Below are 17,634 nucleotides of genomic sequence, written 5' to 3'. Positions count from 1 at the left end.
AAATTTATCAATATAAATTGTAAAAATATAATATTTACGAAAATATAATATTAATATTAAAAGAATGTATAAAGATATAAAAATATACTTATTAATTTTTCTAAAATAAATTTAATAAACCATTAACTTCTCATTCTGAGGTAACTTAGTGTAATTATTGTGCGATTTTGTTATTCTAATAAGTGTTTTTATCGGATAAAAAAGTATAAACTTTTCCGTAGAATCGTACAATGAAATAGATTCTGTAGAGTGGACACATAGGCGATTATATCTCGTTTGTGGTGGATCTATGTAAATAGGTTCTTGTATATGCTAGCGTGGAACATCTTCCAGCATGTGACCGCTTGGTGTAGCACCTGTACTGTGGAAAAACTATAATAATTAGTGTAAACACGATTATATAAACAGGTCTTGAGACTCATATACCAAAGCCAAAGAGGAGATTTCCTCTTTGCCGGAGCTTAGGAAAAATCATTCGAAAATTGAGTCGTAACTAACATGGAAGAACATGGAAGTTCTCGTCCTGCGCACCCTTGACACGCAATGAATACCACAAACAGAGATAGGGACACTCTTTTCATTTCCTTCACCTTCGTAAAATCGTGTACTTTATTAACCTTCCATGATGATTTTTCACTATTATAACACGACTCAATTTTCATACGGTTTTCCCTAGCAAGTGTCGAGACCTATTTATATGATCGTGGGCGTCAGCACTTTCATTTTTTCTCTGGTAAAACAAAGGAAAAAATAAACTCAAGATCAAATTATCAAACGCCATCTCTTGGAGATATTGTTAACCAGGAGACAAAATAAACTAGAACTTGAAATAAACTAGATAATAATAAACTAGAAATAAAATAATTAGAATTAATTTTAAATTAGTGTTTCAATTAATAACATTAACTTGACTTACTCTTGTAACTAAACGTAATAATAAAAGTTATAAAAAAACAAAAACGAAGTATGTAATATTTAATTCCTGCCAAGCGACAATAAATGGTAATTATACTTTTATTTAATAATAATATTTTTGTTCTGAGAGTGTTATATATATATCAATTTTTTTATTATGTAAATTCATATTATTGTAGAAATAAAAATTATATAAGTTGGAAATTTAATATTGTATTTGTCTACGATAGATGGCGTTTCAATAGATATAAATGTTTCCTTCCTTTAAAGTTTGGTGTTCTATGTTCTTTACCTTCTATCAACGCTTCGAAGTGAACGTACTTTTCTTTTTGAGCGTGTACACGTTTCGTGTCGCAAGGCTTAAAGGTAAATATATGTATTTAAATGTAATTTATAATAAGTAATATTGTTCATTTTAAGTGTGCCACCTATTCATATATTAAATAATTAAATTTATTTATAATATAATATATTACATTACAAGATGATTTACGATACAATAAAGATTTCATTATTCACGTGTATTTGTTATTCATAATTTTTCTAATATAGTTAATTATATTATTATATTTTAAGTTTTATTATTTCAATATTATGTAATTGTACAAATTATTATACGAATAATTAATTATACAAATATCTTATACACTCTGTGTATAGTTAATAGTATCTGAAACGCAAAAATAGATTTCAGTATAAGGAGACGTAAAAAATTATATTTAGATTCCTATATATCTAATGCTAATTATTTTTCTTGATAAACGAATGTTATTTGTTGCCAAATTCACTTATGTATAATACTAATATGCACTGTATATGATGATATAAATAATCACCATCTTTCGACTGAGAACTGTGATGGCAATTTCTTGCTGAAAGAAACTGATCAATATAAATAATGACGAGATATTAGATTCAAAAGAGCATTCAAAATGTGTTTCTTATTTCAGAATGCGTTACGTGGCCGCTTATCTTTTAGCTACCCTGGGAGGGAAAGCATCTCCTAGTCAAAATGATATTGAAAAAATTTTATCATCCGTTGGAATCGAAGCTGATACAGAAAAGCTTAAGAAAGTCATCTCAGAACTGAATGGAAAATCAGTAGATGAACTTATTGCACAAGGTACAACTTCTTTAAATTTAAATATTAACACATACATGTGTATAGATAAACTATGAAATAATTCAATGTTTAAAATATCTTTTTTACTAATATCTATAAAAGAAACAATTATTATGCGAGTCTGTCAGAAGTTAAATTAATCAACTCTATTTTATATGAATTTCTCAATTTCATCAAGTTTCAGTTTTGTCAGATACACATTCAATATTTTAACCTTTTGCGCTTAATGACTTTCTTAGTCTGGTGAAGTAGCAACTCGAGATGATTTGCGCATATGTGATGAGTGTCTTACAGGTAACATAAAATGATTATATACACAAATTAACTTACAAGAACATTATATTCTAATAATTTATTTTAAAAAATTTCTGTTTTTAAAAATGTGATTTTGTAATATTAATTTCTGTATTTTTTTGTATGGTAATTTATAAAGCATTCACCAAGATGCATCCTTACTTTGGCCAAAATTCTTCTTTGGTGACATTATGTCATATTTGCCAAATTGAATGTTATAACAATATTCTCCCTCTTATATCTTTCTTGCAGCATAACCGTTTGTTTCAGTTATTACTTGATTTATCGGTAAGAAATATCTTTAAAAAATTCAATGGTTCAACGTTTGAGGATACCTGTGGCCTTCCAGGTTTTTCATCGGCTATGACTTTTATTCTCGGCGGTATTTCGCTAGATTCTTCAAAAGGTGTCCATTCTGAATTATTAGGATTATATGGGGCATCACTGTCACTTTTGGATTCACTATCTACTATTCTAATCTTTCGATTTCTTACACTTAATACTATGTTACTATTTCCATCACTGCTTTCATTTTCTTTATCCTTCATGGATCGATCTTGTCTCTCAACAATTCAAAATCAAATTCATCTTCATTTGAACAAATTTCATTTCCAAAATCCATTTTTTAGGGCTTCTAAGCCACCAATCAAAATCATCGAATCCAAACTAATGTAGGAGACGTCAGATCCATGGTTTTGGAGGAGTTTGAGATTAAATATCTTTTATCCCCATTTCAAAGTGTGACACTTCCTAACAAAGAACATAAAGAGCTAAGGTACCTATTTTCGAAAAATACTGTGCTATCATTAATTGGCGATGACAAAATCTAACAGAGACTTGCTTCTCACTCGCCATTGCCGTATGAAACGCTGTAGCGATTGAGCCGCCTCTTGAGCGCAAAGGGTTAAGAAACAAAGGGCTTATTTTCACGAACCTATTTGTTACAAAGAAATGGCATAAATAATAGCAAATTTCAAGATATATTTTTAAAAATAATGTTTATGATCGCAATTTTTCTCTATTTTCCAATTTATAGAGTTGATCAGTAAGGCTTTTAAATGACTTGTCTATATCTTTTTTTATCTTAACATGGTTTGTTTTGTTTTGGAAATAATGTTTTGTCAAATTAATTAAAAACTGTTTTGTTTCATTGATATCAATGTATTAATATTATTCAACATTCTACTAACACAGGTCAGTTTAACAAAAAGATGTTTGATTCTTTCAGGGATGGAAAAATTATTATCCATGCCAGTTGGTGGTGCTGTAGCTGTTAGTGCAGATGCTGCACCTGCAGGAGGTGCAGCAGCCCCAGCTGAAGAAAAGAAAGGTAAATGTTATATGAATATATAATACAATTAGAAATTATATAAAAATTATTCACATAATTTCTGTTTACAGAAGAGAAAAAACCAGCGAAAGAGGAATCTGAATCGGAAGACGACGACATGGGTTTCGGTCTCTTTGATTAAAATGACCAACAATTATATCTGTATAATATTTGTGCAACATATGTATTATACAGTTTTGACAACAGCTCTGAAAATGAAATAAATTTTATTTTTAATTTATTAATACTTAATTTTATTAAATTGATACTTAACATACTTTAATTCAATTAAATCTTAATCATCCTTTTGTGTGTATATATTGTCGAATAGTTATAAATACCTATAGACCTCAAATTTTCTGAATTAATATTGCAACATACTTAACGTACTTTAATTCAATTAATTCTTAATCATCTATTTGTGTCTATATATTGTCGGATAGTTATAAATACTTATAGACCTTAAATTTTCTGAATTGATATTGCAACATAACGTACTTTAATTCAATTAATTCTTAATTATCTATTTGTATCTATATATTGTCGAATAGTTATAAATATCTATAGAGCTCAAATTTTATGAATTAATATTGCAACAATCTTCGTGCATAGATATGTGATTCAAAACTTCAAATTCTTGAAAAATCATGTTATAATACAACTTTTAATTATGATTCCTATTTCCTTTACTGTAATAGTAAGCTCTAGTGAGACTGGATATTAATTTCCTATACGAGGAAATGTACATGATGGAAAACGTATACGTAATGTACTCAATTGTGCGCCGTTGCAGCTTCATTCATAGCATGGAGTGGGGGTTGAGAATTGAAGAAAGGAAGGGGTGATGTTGGAGAGATTTGCTAGAAAATCCAGTTACGTGTATTCTTACGCTACCGAACGTTTAAATTGACGGAATTAAAAAGATAATTGTGGTTATTCGATATTCGGTTACAGGTCTCGTATAATGTAACTATTTGGATGCGTTTACAAACGTTTGGCAATATCAGAATATAGGATCGATCGAAACACTTTTGTACTTGAGGGACTATTTTTAGATAGAGGGGCGGTCATTGGCGGCCATGATGGGTGTCAGCGGCAAGTAGTGACGGCATTCACTTTGCGTCAGTTGGTTTTGTGCGCTGATGGTTGGACCGAGGTTTTTTGGTTGAGAAGAGCGCACTGTAAGCCAAAACAGTTGTACATAGGAACGATAGACAGCCGCGATAGATTTTTCATTAGGTAACCGCGGCTGAAAAACCTCGAAAATTTTGGGAAAACATTAGGAAAATGACGCAGTTACTACCCATAAGGTTTCAAGAACATCTCCAGGTAGGTGACCTGCTTTCGTACCCGGCTCTTCTATTATTTCGACACGTCGTCAAACAGCTTCATTTTCGCCAACTACATTTTCAATTTCATTTTACTATTATAACGTTCTTCTAGAAAATTTTTAGCTGCCAGTTTTATTGCTGTAACGAGGAAATACAAATTCCGTTAAAATACTTTTGAATTGACATTACTTTGACAGGTATAATAGTGATCGCATGTTCGTTCGTTATACTAAATTTTTATCAATTTATATGAACGTTCGTAATAGGATATTTAGAGGTTAACTAATCATAATATTATTCTGCATAGCAGTGTCGACGAGAAAAATAAATTGATTTTTTTTATCAACGAGGGCCACGTCTACTCGACATATACGCCCCTTATTTCCGTCTTTATACATCGTGAATTTTCTAATTAAAATATTCGTTATGTCTCGCAAATCTCGCGATAGCAATATGGAATTAGATTATGATTCATTAATTCGTCTGTAATTTACTTCTTTATAATAGTGATTTGCGATTTCGCGTGAAATAGCTTTTAATTGCAATCATGTATCATTATGTATTTTTTATTCTACATTCCAGATAAACTGCATTTAACTAATCTATTTCTCCCATCTTCCTGAAGCTGATGAAATTAATTCTTAGCGTGAAATATAATTTAGTTCAATAACAATTTTTATTAAATTTTCAGATTAGATAAAAATCAATGTGGAACACTTTTATGCTTATTTATCTTAAATTAATTATTAAATATGTTTAATATAAAATTATATTAAAAGCTCCCTCCAATAATTTTGATACATTAAAGTTATTTAAAGAATAAGATATTCTAATTACAATTTATAGAATATTTAGATATATTTCAATTAAAGAGCTGTTTCTCAGTATGATAATTTGTTTTTGTCATTTTCTTTTTTCTAGCTTACAGCTGTTGGGATTAATGCTAACAATGTCAGCTTTAACACACTCACAATGGAATCTGATAAATTTATTTGTGTTCGAGAAAAAGTTGGTGATACTGCACAGGTAGTTATTATCGATATGAATGATTCTGCAAATCCAATCAGGAGACCTATTTCTGCAGATTCTGCGATCATGAATCCTGCAAGTAAAGTAATAGCTTTAAAAGGTAATAATTAATATAAAATAAATACATGGAACTTAATAATAAATTTAGTAACATATTTTATTCTTACTATTAGCAATGAAAACTCTTCAGATTTTTAACATAGAAATGAAATCAAAAATGAAAGCTCATACAATGACAGAAGATGTAGTCTTTTGGAAGTGGATATCATTAAATACTTTGGCATTGGTAACAGAAACTGCAGTTTATCACTGGTCTATGGAAGGAGAATCTACACCGAATAAAATGTTTGACAGACATTCGTCACTAAATGGCTGTCAAATAATTAATTATAGAACTGATCCAAAACAAACATGGCTATTATTGATTGGTATTTCTGCTCAGCACAATAGAGTGGTTGGTGCTATGCAACTTTATTCTGTCGAGAGAAAATGTTCTCAACCAATCGAAGGACATGCTGCTTCTTTCGCCCAATTTAAAATGGAAGGAAACGCAGAACCAAGTAACTTATTTTGTTTTGCTGTCAGAACAGTACAAGGTGCAAAGCTCCATATTATCGAAGTAGGTCAACCTCCTGCTGGTAATCATCCTTTCCCAAAGAAGGCAGTAGATGTTTTTTTCCCACCAGAAGCTGGAAATGACTTTCCTGTTGCTATGCAAGTCAGCTCAAAGTATGATGTTATATATTTAATAACAAAGTATGGCTATATACATATGTATGATATTGAATCTGCTACATGTATATTTATGAATCGCATATCTGGAGAAACTATTTTTGTCACTGCACCGCATGAAGCATCTGGTGGTATAATAGGAGTAAATCGGAAAGGTCAAGTATTATCTGTATCCGTTGATGAAGAAAACATAATTCCATATATAAATGGAGTACTACAAAATTCTGAACTTGCATTGCGAATGGCTGTAAGAAATAATTTGTCAGGAGCTGAAGACTTGTTCGTCAGGAAATTTAATTTGCTTTTCCAAAATGGTCAATACGCGGAAGCAGCCAAAGTTGCAGCAAATGCTCCGAAAGGAATACTTCGAACTCCGGCGACTATTCAACGGTTCCAACAGGTACCAACTACGCAAGGACAAACATCACCCTTATTGCAATATTTTGGAATACTTCTAGATCAAGGACAATTAAATAAATATGAATCTTTAGAATTATGTCGTCCAGTGCTTGTGCAAGGTCGTAAGCAGCTTCTTGAGAAATGGTTGAAAGAAGATAAATTAGAATGTAGCGAAGAATTGGGTGACTTAGTGAAACAAGCTGATCCAACTTTAGCTCTTAGTGTTTATTTAAGAGCTAATGTCCCTAATAAAGTTATACAATGTTTTGCAGAAACTGGACAATTCCAGAAAATTGTACTGTATGCTAAGAAAGTTTCTTATACCCCTGATTATATATTTTTGTTAAGGAATGTCATGAGAATTAATCCAGATCAGGGTGTAGCATTCGCCCAGATGTTGGTCCAAGATGATGAACCCTTAGCCGATATCAACCAAATTGTGGATATATTCATGGAACAAAACATGGTTCAACAATGTACAGCATTTTTATTGGATGCTTTGAAAAATAATCGGCCAAGTGAAGGAGCTTTACAAACACGACTTTTAGAAATGAACTTAATGTCTGCTCCACAAGTTGCTGATGCAATCTTAGGAAATCAAATGTTCACACACTATGACAGAGCTCACATTGCACAGTTATGTGAAAAAGCTGGCTTATTACAACGTGCTTTGGAACATTACACCGATTTGTATGACATTAAGAGAGCTGTAGTACATACACATTTACTTTCTCCGGATTGGCTTGTAGGATTTTTTGGAACATTATCAGTTGAAGATTCTTTGGAATGTTTGAAGGCAATGTTGACTGCTAACATAAGACAGAATTTACAAATCTGTATTCAAATTGCAACAAAATATCATGAACAGTTGACTACTAAAGCACTGATAGGTATTTATAATTTGCTAATAATGTTATTTTAAACATATATTGATTTATGTTATTTATATTACTATGTATTGGTTTATTTACTTCATATAATCATTATTTTCAGATCTATTTGAAAGTTTTAAATCATATGAGGGACTGTTTTATTTCCTGGGATCTATTGTTAATTTCAGTCAAGATCAAGAAGTACATTTTAAATATATTCAAGCAGCATGTAAAACTGGACAAATTAAAGAAGTGGAACGAATTTGTAGAGAAAGTAATTGTTACAATCCAGAACGTGTAAAAAATTTCCTCAAAGAGGCAAAATTATCTGACCAGTTACCTTTGATCATTGTTTGTGATCGATTCGATTTTGTACATGATCTTGTACTGTATCTCTACCGAAATAATTTACAAAAATACATAGAAATTTACGTTCAAAAAGTAAGTTTCATTAATCGTCATTCTGCATCGAATTTAATATAAGAGTTATAAATTTTGTAATGACTAAACTTTACGACAAATAATAATTACAATATAGTTTCTAGCTTTATTTATTGTAATGGTGGTTTAATTTTAGGTAAATCCGTCACGTCTACCAGTTGTAGTGGGTGGTTTACTTGATGTAGATTGCTCAGAGGATATAATAAAAAATTTAATCCTTGTGGTACGTGGTCAGTTCTCTACTGACGAACTTGTAGAAGAAGTTGAGAAGAGAAACCGTTTGAAGCTCTTACTTCCATGGCTGGAGTCTCGTGTCCATGAAGGTTGTGTTGAACCTGCAACGCATAATGCACTAGCGAAGATATACATTGACAGTAATAATAATCCAGAGAGATTTCTTAAGTAAGTAAATCTAAATATATCTTGACATAGCAAAAAAATATATTATATAAAATGTTCTTTATTAACTAAATTTTAATTTTACAGAGAGAATCAATTTTATGATAGTAGAGTAGTAGGAAAATATTGTGAAAAACGTGATCCACATTTAGCGTGTATTGCGTATGAGCGTGGTCAATGCGATAGGGAATTGATAAGCGTATGTAACGAAAATAGCCTTTTCAAAAGTGAAGCTAGATATTTAGTGAGACGTAGAGATCCAGATTTATGGGCTGAAGTTCTTCTTGAAAGCAACCCTTACAAAAGGCCGTTGATTGATCAGGTAAGTTCACAGTAAAGGAAAATGATAAAAGTAGCGTCAATAATTTTTTAAACATTTAATGAAAATTTGTTTTTATAATTTTAATTATGCTTGTATGCAATTGTTATGAAATTATCGAGATTTCTTTGTAGGTTGTACAAACAGCTTTATCAGAAACACAAGATCCTGAAGATATATCGGTTACTGTTAAAGCATTTATGACTGCTGATTTACCCAATGAACTAATTGAGCTTCTTGAGAAAATCGTACTCGACAGTAGTGTATTTAGTGATCATCGCAATTTACAAAATCTTTTGATTTTAACGGCAATAAAGGCTGATCGTACGCGTGTTATGGAGTACATCAATCGGCTGGATAATTATGACGCTCCTGACATTGCTAACATTGCTATTAACAATGAGTTATACGAAGAAGCTTTTGCCATCTTTAAAAAATTCGATGTGAACACGTCAGCTATCCAAGTTTTAATCGAGCAGGTTAATAATTTAGACAGAGCTTACGAATTTGCTGAAAGGTGAGCTATAATGAATTAAATTTGTAGAAAGTATCTATGTATGAAATTTGTAGAAAGTACTATATATGAAATTTAACGTGAAATAGTATATTAATGAACTGAATAACATAATTAGTAGAATGGTTGATTGTAATTCATTTTTTAAAAATTAATGGTCTGTTCTTATAGATGTAATGAACCGCCGGTATGGTCTCAATTAGCCAGAGCACAATTACAACAAGGTTTAGTGAAAGAAGCCATAGATAGTTTTATTAAGGCTGACGATCCATCAGCGTATGTAGATGTAGTAGAAACTACTCATCGAACTTCTCATTGGGAGGATTTGGTTCGTTACTTGCAAATGGCTCGCAAAAAAGCGCGTGAATCTTTCATTGAAAGTGAATTAATTTACGCATATGCAAGAACCAATAGACTTGCAGATCTTGAAGAATTTATTTCTGGTCCTAATCATGCCGACATACAAAAGGTAAGTTTTATGTATACATATTAGATATGTAATATTTATTTATGTATATTATCTCTAAAATAGATATATTTATGTCCATAAATGTAAATTTATATTACTTGTTATTAGATTGGCGATAGATGTTTCGACGACAAGATGTACGATGCTGCTAAACTTTTGTACAATAATGTATCGAATTTTGCACGATTAGCTATTACGCTTGTTCACTTAAAAGAATTCCAAGGCGCCGTCGACAGCGCTCGCAAAGCGAATTCAACTCGTACTTGGAAAGAAGTTTGTTTTGCTTGTGTGGATAGCGGAGAATTTAGATTAGCACAAATGTGTGGATTACATATAGTCGTACATGCCGATGAATTAGAAGATTTAATCAATTATTATCAAGATCGGGGGCACTTTGAGGAACTTATTAATTTATTGGAAGCTGCTTTGGGACTTGAAAGAGCGCATATGGGAATGTTCACTGAATTAGCTATACTTTATAGCAAGTATAAACCTCAACGAATGCGAGAACATCTTGAACTTTTCTGGTCTCGAGTTAATATACCGAAGGTATACTATTAATTACATTTAAAATATTTGAATATGAACAAAATGGAAAAGAATGTATTATATTTATTAATAAAATATATAGGTACTCCGTGCAGCAGAGCAAGCACATTTATGGGCAGAGCTTGTATTTTTATATGATAAATATGAAGAGTACGACAATGCAGTCCTTGCAATGATGCAACACCCTACTGAAGCATGGCGAGAAGGTCATTTCAAAGATGTGATTACTAAAGTGGCAAACGTTGAACTTTATTACAAAGCTATACAATTTTATGTCGAATATAAACCCCTACTTCTGAATGATATACTACTTGTACTTGCTCCACGCATGGATCATACGAGAGCAGTTGCATATTTCAAGAGAACAGGGCATTTACAACTCGTAAAACCATACTTGAGGTCGGTTCAAGCATTAAATAATAAAGCAATTAATGAAGCATTAAACGGTCTACTTATTGACGAAGAAGATTATCAGGGACTCAGAACATCGATTGATGCGTTCGATAATTTTGATAATATTGCGTTAGCGCAACAACTGGAGAAACATGAATTAATTGAATTTAGAAGAATTGCCGCATACTTGTACAAAGGAAATAACAGATGGAAACAATCGGTGGAACTATGTAAGAAGGATCGATTGTTTAGGTAAAACATTTAAATATTCTATTTATATGAGTTTTCATTATTTATTCCTATTTTCGTTATTCAGTATTTTAATTATTATGTTAACTGAATAGAGATGCTATGGAATATGCAGCAGAATCTCGCAATCCCGAAGTTGCTCAAGAATTATTAGAGTGGTTCTTGGAGAGAGGATCAAAGGATTGTTTCGCAGCATGTCTGTTTCATTGTTATGATTTACTTCATCCAGATGTTATTTTGGAACTTGCGTGGAGACATCGTATTTTACATTTCGCTATGCCATATCTTATACAAGTTGCGCGGGAATATATTACTAAGGTAATACCTCTCATAATTCAATATATTTAATTGCCAACATTTTATTATTATGATAATGACATATATTTTTTTAAAAGGTTGATAAACTGGAAGAAGCTGAAAGTCGCCGCATGGAAGAAACTGATCATCAAGAACATAAACCTATGATTATGCGTAAGTATTTATTTCTTAGTTTAAATATTTTTTAAGAATTTAAATAAATTATTTAAAAAAACTATGTTAGAAATTTTTATAAATTGTACATGCGTGAAGATGGCAGTGCTATTTAAGGGGAAAATTTGTTTCTCTTTTGTTATGACGTGAACAATCTTTTTATAAATTAATCTAGAGCAAAAAATAAAGATTTACAACTTTTCTTTGTAAATATACGCTAAAGCAATTTCTTACAACATATAAGTCTTATTCAACACAAAATTATGTAATTATTTTTGATATAATAGAAAAAATTCTCGAAGAAATAACAAATATGTGTTATATATATTTTGTATCTTATCATATCGTATGTATTTTCTATCTATAGCGGAACCTCAGTTAATGTTGACAGCAGGACCAGGTATGATGGCACCTGGTTATGCACCACAAGGCGTATATGGAGCACCACCGCAAGGTGTCTATGCACCACCTGCAGCGGCGTACCAGGCTTATGGTATGTGAAACACAATGTGCAACACGTTCAGTAACAGAGATCAACAAAATCTACTTTTCTATAATATCTAGGTAGAACAAGATTATTTCAATAGCTCACAATTATATAAAATGCTAAAATAATATCATTAAAGAGAAAAGCGTTGCCGCAAGATAATTGTAACATAAATAAAAATAATGAATTCAAAGTAAACTACAAAATATTTAAGCGCGAATTTCTAGTTTATGAGTAACATTTATAAAATAATTAATTTACTGTTAAAGTAATTAAAGAGTACACATTGACCATTGTTTATGGAAAAAAGGAAATAATCGTAATAAAAACAAAAAAAATACTTAAATATTTTGCGAATTCACATCGTATAACGAATGTTTAAACGAGTATGCAATAGTAATAATTTTAGTAATCCATATTATATTGCAACATTCTACATTCTACCAATTGAATTGGGTTATTTTATGTTACTTCATAAAGTAACTATCAACATACTTTCACCGGAATATCGATGTATTGCGTACGTACGTGCCTTTGTTTAAGTATTGAAAGAAGTTTTAGTTTAAGATAATATAAAATTAACAATATTAAACAAAAATATTTGTAAGTTTCAATTCAATAAATGTGTCATGAAATTACACAGTGCTTCCTTTTTGGTAAAAGAAAAGAAGAAAATTGGGCTAAACATATTTAAGTGATTATTAAGAGAAACGATAAGTACTCAAAACTAACATATATTCATGTCCATCCAATGGAAAATGAAATATGGTGAAAATATTATTCTAATATATAATTTGTAGTAATAAAATAAAGGATCTATTTATTTAGATTCAATGAAAACGTTGTTGTCACAGTCAAATGTATGAGCCTCGAAATACCTAACAAGATAAATTAAAGAGAGCGGCATATATCAGTACATCAGTATAACAACAGTGCAAAATAAAGCTGAGAAGTCTGTAAACTGTATGTAATGTATCTAGAAATTTAAATATAGTATGATATGAGATACGTTTGTATGTCTGTCAGTATATAAGTTTAGTATCTGTGTGTGTTATTGTTGTGGCATGGATAAATAACAAATTTAGCATTTGATCAGGCAGCCAAAATGTGAAGTATAGAATAGTAATATTACATGCTTTCCTAAAGGAAAAAAAAGAAAAAAGAATGATAACAAAGGTAGCTCTCTGATATATTCTCACTAGACAGAGAACATATTTAATCCATTGAAAATATAACAAACTTTATAACGATCTCGTCATATTGATGTATGGATATATGTACTGAGACTTGTTTATGCTGGCTTACAATATTATAATCTTATCTTTTTTGTACACGTTATATTAAAGTATTATAACACTTGTAAAGAAAACTCGGAGGTGTTATAAAATTATATGAACTAAGTAACAATTTTGTTTTATTAACGCGTTCATTTTTTTAGAAATATAACCAAGTTCTTTTTTTACTTATTGTATTTGGTTTACATAATGTATGTATAGTATCCTATTTGGATGTATTGTTCAGTATATTAATTGTATTAATGTATAATGACATTACAAGTATTAATGCAAGTTGGGTAGTCAGATTCCGATACATATGTAGAGAATGACAGAATCGTGTTTGTTGACGTTTCTGTTCATTAAGTAATTCATATTGTCTGTATAAAATGCTCTACTAATAAATCAGGATCAAATACAAGATGTAAAAGGTATATCGGAAAAAATAGTACCTTTTTCTGGCATATCTTACATTCAATGTTCCTAAAGGAGCAACATTATTGCATAACACATTTTTAGTGACATTTTCTTCTGTCACATATTTCAAAAGGAGCAGGAGATATGCACTTATAAATTGTTCTCATTATTCATAAATATGAAACAAAAGTTGAAAACTGGAAAATCATAATATCACAATGATAATGTAACAGAATATTATTCAAATATTTGAATAATGTTTGTTGCAATAACGATACTGATCATTGTGAGCAACTTTCGTTTGATATTTAGCGATTGCAGTAATTTTAGCTGCATATATTAAATAAAAGATGTTAAAATTAGATAATACAAAGAAGAGTCTGTAACATTCCCAATAATCACTTCACTTTCATTAAAATTATATAACGAATGAAAATGTAGATTGAAAAATGTATCTAATACCGTTCTGCAAAAAAGATAATAATGTAATTGTATCATTGTTTGAATATTGTGGATTAAAATAAAATATTAGTAAATTTAGAAATAAATATACCAAAATTGGTTGTTAATTACACGAATATACATATACATGATCAAAATCACATGTCTGTAATGTTGAAAGTCAGTATAAAATGTGAGACATTTGTCGCTATTAAATTTATTTCAATAAACAACTGTATGAATTGAATACACAGTTTACATTAATTTTATATTCCTATATGTATTTCTTCGTTACATATTATATATTTCTATTTAGAATTTTTTTCACAGGTACTCCTATGTCAAATGCGACTAGATTTTTTTTATTAAAAAAAAGAATTTATTAAAAAAAATTCTCGTTTATGAGAGAATTAATTATTTTTGTTTGAAAAGGAATATATTTTTGTTTTATATATGTGTACATATACTCCTATGTCAAAGGTGACCAGATTTTTTTATTAAAAAAAGGAATTTATTAAAAAAAATTCTCGTTTATGAGAGAATTAATTATTTTTGTTCGAAAAGTAATATATTTGTTTTATATGTGTATATATATATATCCTATTAGCACAATATTTATCTACTCAGTCAGCAGGTGATATTTATGAATCATATGTATGAATACTCAATGAATTTTTAAAATCAATTTTCTTGAAAATAGAATCTTCTCCTTTCTTTTTCTTTGGAAGTTTCAACAAAATTCTTTTTTCACTTTTTTTGTAGGGCAAATTGGTATTGCCCCATCTAGCATAATATTTTGCGGGATAAATATTCTATATATTAATCATTTTGTACATATTAAAAAGGAAGTTTATTTCTAATTTTACAAAAATTACAACAGATTTCACTATAGTTCGTATATACGTCCACATTTAAACTTTTTTATTGTTCGTTCGGTAGGTCTTATAGAAAGATCTTTTCCGAAGAACTCCAATTTTATGTTTTTTAAATAAATATTTATAATAACATTATCTTTAGGTATTGCTGAAAATAAACATGAATTAATGATAGGATAAAGGAATAATAATAAAGTATGAGACATAAAAAGGAATAGAAAAAGTATAAAATACAAATTATATACTTCGCATAATATTATCTCTTCCACAAATTCTGAAAATATTTTTTGTATCTTGAACTACAATGCCACTTAATCCAACCAAACTGGGACATTTTGATCCAACAATGGAAATTTCAGCACCATGAAAATCTGCTTTAATTAACTGTTGATTAACATTTTCCCAATTTGGATCTGTAGAATCTTTTGGAATATTATTAAAAAACTTGAAGCCAAGTACTTGTTCCATATAATTTAACCATAACTGATTTAATGGTAACAATGCTGTATATTTCATATCACTTTTGCAACTAATCTTACGTAAACCAAGCTGCATTCGTTTCCTACTAGTTAATAACTTTCCTTGACATCGTTTTTTCTTGTTCCATTTATTTTTATGCTTAGCAAATATTAGTGACTGTAAAATAATTATAATCATGTCATAATTTAAATTTCTGGTAATTAATATGAGTGTTCAATACATCAAATTTTATTAGTAATACAATATAATTCTTATTCATTTATTCATTATATATTTATATTCTATATATATATTTTTTATTATTATCATACCTTTCTTAATTCATCTGCTACCGAACCAGTATCAGAGGAAGGCAATGCATTTTGTAGAAAATTCGTGATATATTGTTCACTATTTTCACATGTACTAATTTGTTTTGTTATACTTTTAGGTAATGTTAAACATATGCTTTCTGTAACAGTTAAAATAATTAATCATGATGACATTAGTAGCATATATTAACTAATCTTTTAATTAATAGATACGTACGTTTTATTTGTGCCATTATCAGTAATAATAATAGAAATGAGTTAATCAAAGTAGATTTATTTTGCTTTGTCAAATTATAATAGATGAATTACAAAACGTAAACACAAAGTACTATTGACGTTAATATATTATATTTCCAGTTCTTTCCTCAAAATTTCTCGTGTATATTATATTACATTTTAGTAAATTATCTTAGGTTAGGTGACTAGAAGAAAATTTTTTTAGGTTATTTTAAATTCAAACATGTTTAACTAATATTATAAAATGTAAATATAATGATATATTTCTGTATTAACTTAATTATGTCAATATATATATCACTACACATTTTCTTTCTAAAATCTATGAAATTTGAATCAAAAAATCTGCGAAAACGAGGCAGCATAAATTGCAGGACATGTAAATGAGTACAGCTAAACAAAATAACGGTTCATTTATTCCTAAGTAGGTAAAGATGATAAGTTCTTTGTGTATTAGAAATTGAAGAAAAAGAAAAGTTATCAGACATCTATGTAAAGAATGCAAATTTAGCCTTTCTTTCATAAACTTATAAGTAGAACGATTTGTCTACTTTCACCGTGTGTCATAAGATTGTTTGTGATATGTGTGGACCAATTTTAAAGAGTAAATATTTAAAGATAAGGTTTACATTTTTTCAGTTTATTATACATCTATTTAACTTATATATTTTTTAACATTATTTATATCGTTATATAAAGAGTTCTAACAATCAAGAGGTATAGTTATATAATTGGCAAGGAATGTTGAATGTTACTTTTATGATTCTACGTGAACAAGCAAGTCGAAATTTGTTTATATGACTCCGTTTTCGAAAAAATCGAGTTTGGAAATTTGTCAAGCCTAGAAGCATAATGAAGTTTAATTCCGCATTGAAGACAACAAATAAACTGAACAGTTGACAGGAGGTTACTTTACGTGTGAAGATAGGTCAAAAATGCAGAATAAAATTTTTCCATAGGATGCTTCATTCGTTTCCAAAAAAATAACATTTGAAAATTTATCTGGTACGCGTGTACTAAACCAATTTTTAACTGAATACGTTCAAAGTTTCAAATTTTATTTTTCTCTTGGATTACAAATAAATTAAAAGCTTTTGATCGATTCAAAGTTCAAATTCTATTTTCCTGAAACGGAAAAATTTTATTCTACATTTTTTATTTATTTTCGTATATAGAATAACTTTCTACTGATTGCTTACTCATACTGTCGGTAATTAAACAAATTTACATATATTAAACAAATTTTTACATTTGATTTTATTGAAAGCGAAGCGCCACATCAA

At 29.5% G+C, this 17,634-nt stretch overlaps 3 protein-coding genes and 1 non-coding gene across 5 annotated transcripts; 3 read left to right on the top strand and 1 right to left on the bottom strand.

The window, feature by feature from the left end:
• Positions 1–1,145: 1,145 nt before the first annotated feature.
• Positions 1,146–3,903, top strand: LOC126867720 (60S acidic ribosomal protein P2). Its single transcript, XM_050622549.1, has 4 exons — positions 1,146–1,281; positions 1,866–2,038; positions 3,561–3,662; positions 3,734–3,903. The coding sequence occupies exons 2-4, from the start codon at positions 1,867–1,869 to the stop codon at positions 3,802–3,804; spliced, it is 345 nt and encodes a 114-aa protein (XP_050478506.1). The 5' UTR covers positions 1,146–1,281; position 1,866; the 3' UTR covers positions 3,805–3,903.
• LOC126868137 (small nucleolar RNA Me28S-Am982) lies at positions 1,727–1,799 on the top strand. Its single transcript, XR_007690536.1, has one exon. It is a non-coding gene; the product is annotated as a small nucleolar RNA Me28S-Am982 (small nucleolar RNA).
• Positions 3,904–4,042: 139 nt separating the features above from the next.
• Positions 4,043–14,695, top strand: LOC126867712 (clathrin heavy chain). 2 transcript variants are annotated; one of them, XM_050622528.1, is made up of 14 exons: positions 4,043–4,628; positions 4,718–4,991; positions 5,915–6,122; positions 6,196–8,043; positions 8,147–8,466; positions 8,603–8,868; positions 8,953–9,187; positions 9,319–9,701; positions 9,870–10,167; positions 10,276–10,716; positions 10,799–11,361; positions 11,454–11,676; positions 11,754–11,829; positions 12,197–14,695. In XM_050622528.1, exons 2-14 carry the CDS (start codon positions 4,950–4,952, stop codon positions 12,328–12,330), a joined length of 5,037 nt encoding a protein of 1,678 aa, XP_050478485.1. In that variant the 5' UTR covers positions 4,043–4,628; positions 4,718–4,949; the 3' UTR covers positions 12,331–14,695. The 2 variants fall into 2 exon arrangements, with proteins under 2 accessions (XP_050478485.1, XP_050478486.1); XM_050622529.1 differs by having other exon boundaries at positions 4,476–4,991.
• On the bottom strand, positions 12,644–16,479 carry LOC126867719 (ribonuclease P protein subunit p29). Its single transcript, XM_050622547.1, has 4 exons — positions 16,332–16,479; positions 16,115–16,254; positions 15,569–15,959; positions 12,644–15,471 (listed from the first exon to the last, which is right to left on the bottom strand). Exons 1-4 carry the CDS (start codon positions 16,345–16,347, stop codon positions 15,335–15,337), a joined length of 684 nt encoding a protein of 227 aa, XP_050478504.1. The 5' UTR covers positions 16,348–16,479; the 3' UTR covers positions 12,644–15,334.
• Positions 16,480–17,634: the final 1,155 nt, after the last annotated feature.

This window comes from Bombus huntii, chromosome 7 (genome assembly GCF_024542735.1).
Source record: "Bombus huntii isolate Logan2020A chromosome 7, iyBomHunt1.1, whole genome shotgun sequence".
NCBI lineage: Eukaryota > Metazoa > Arthropoda > Insecta > Hymenoptera > Apidae > Bombus > Bombus huntii.
The sequence above is the reverse complement of the archived record's forward strand: the minus strand, read 5'-3'. Positions and strand labels throughout refer to the sequence as shown.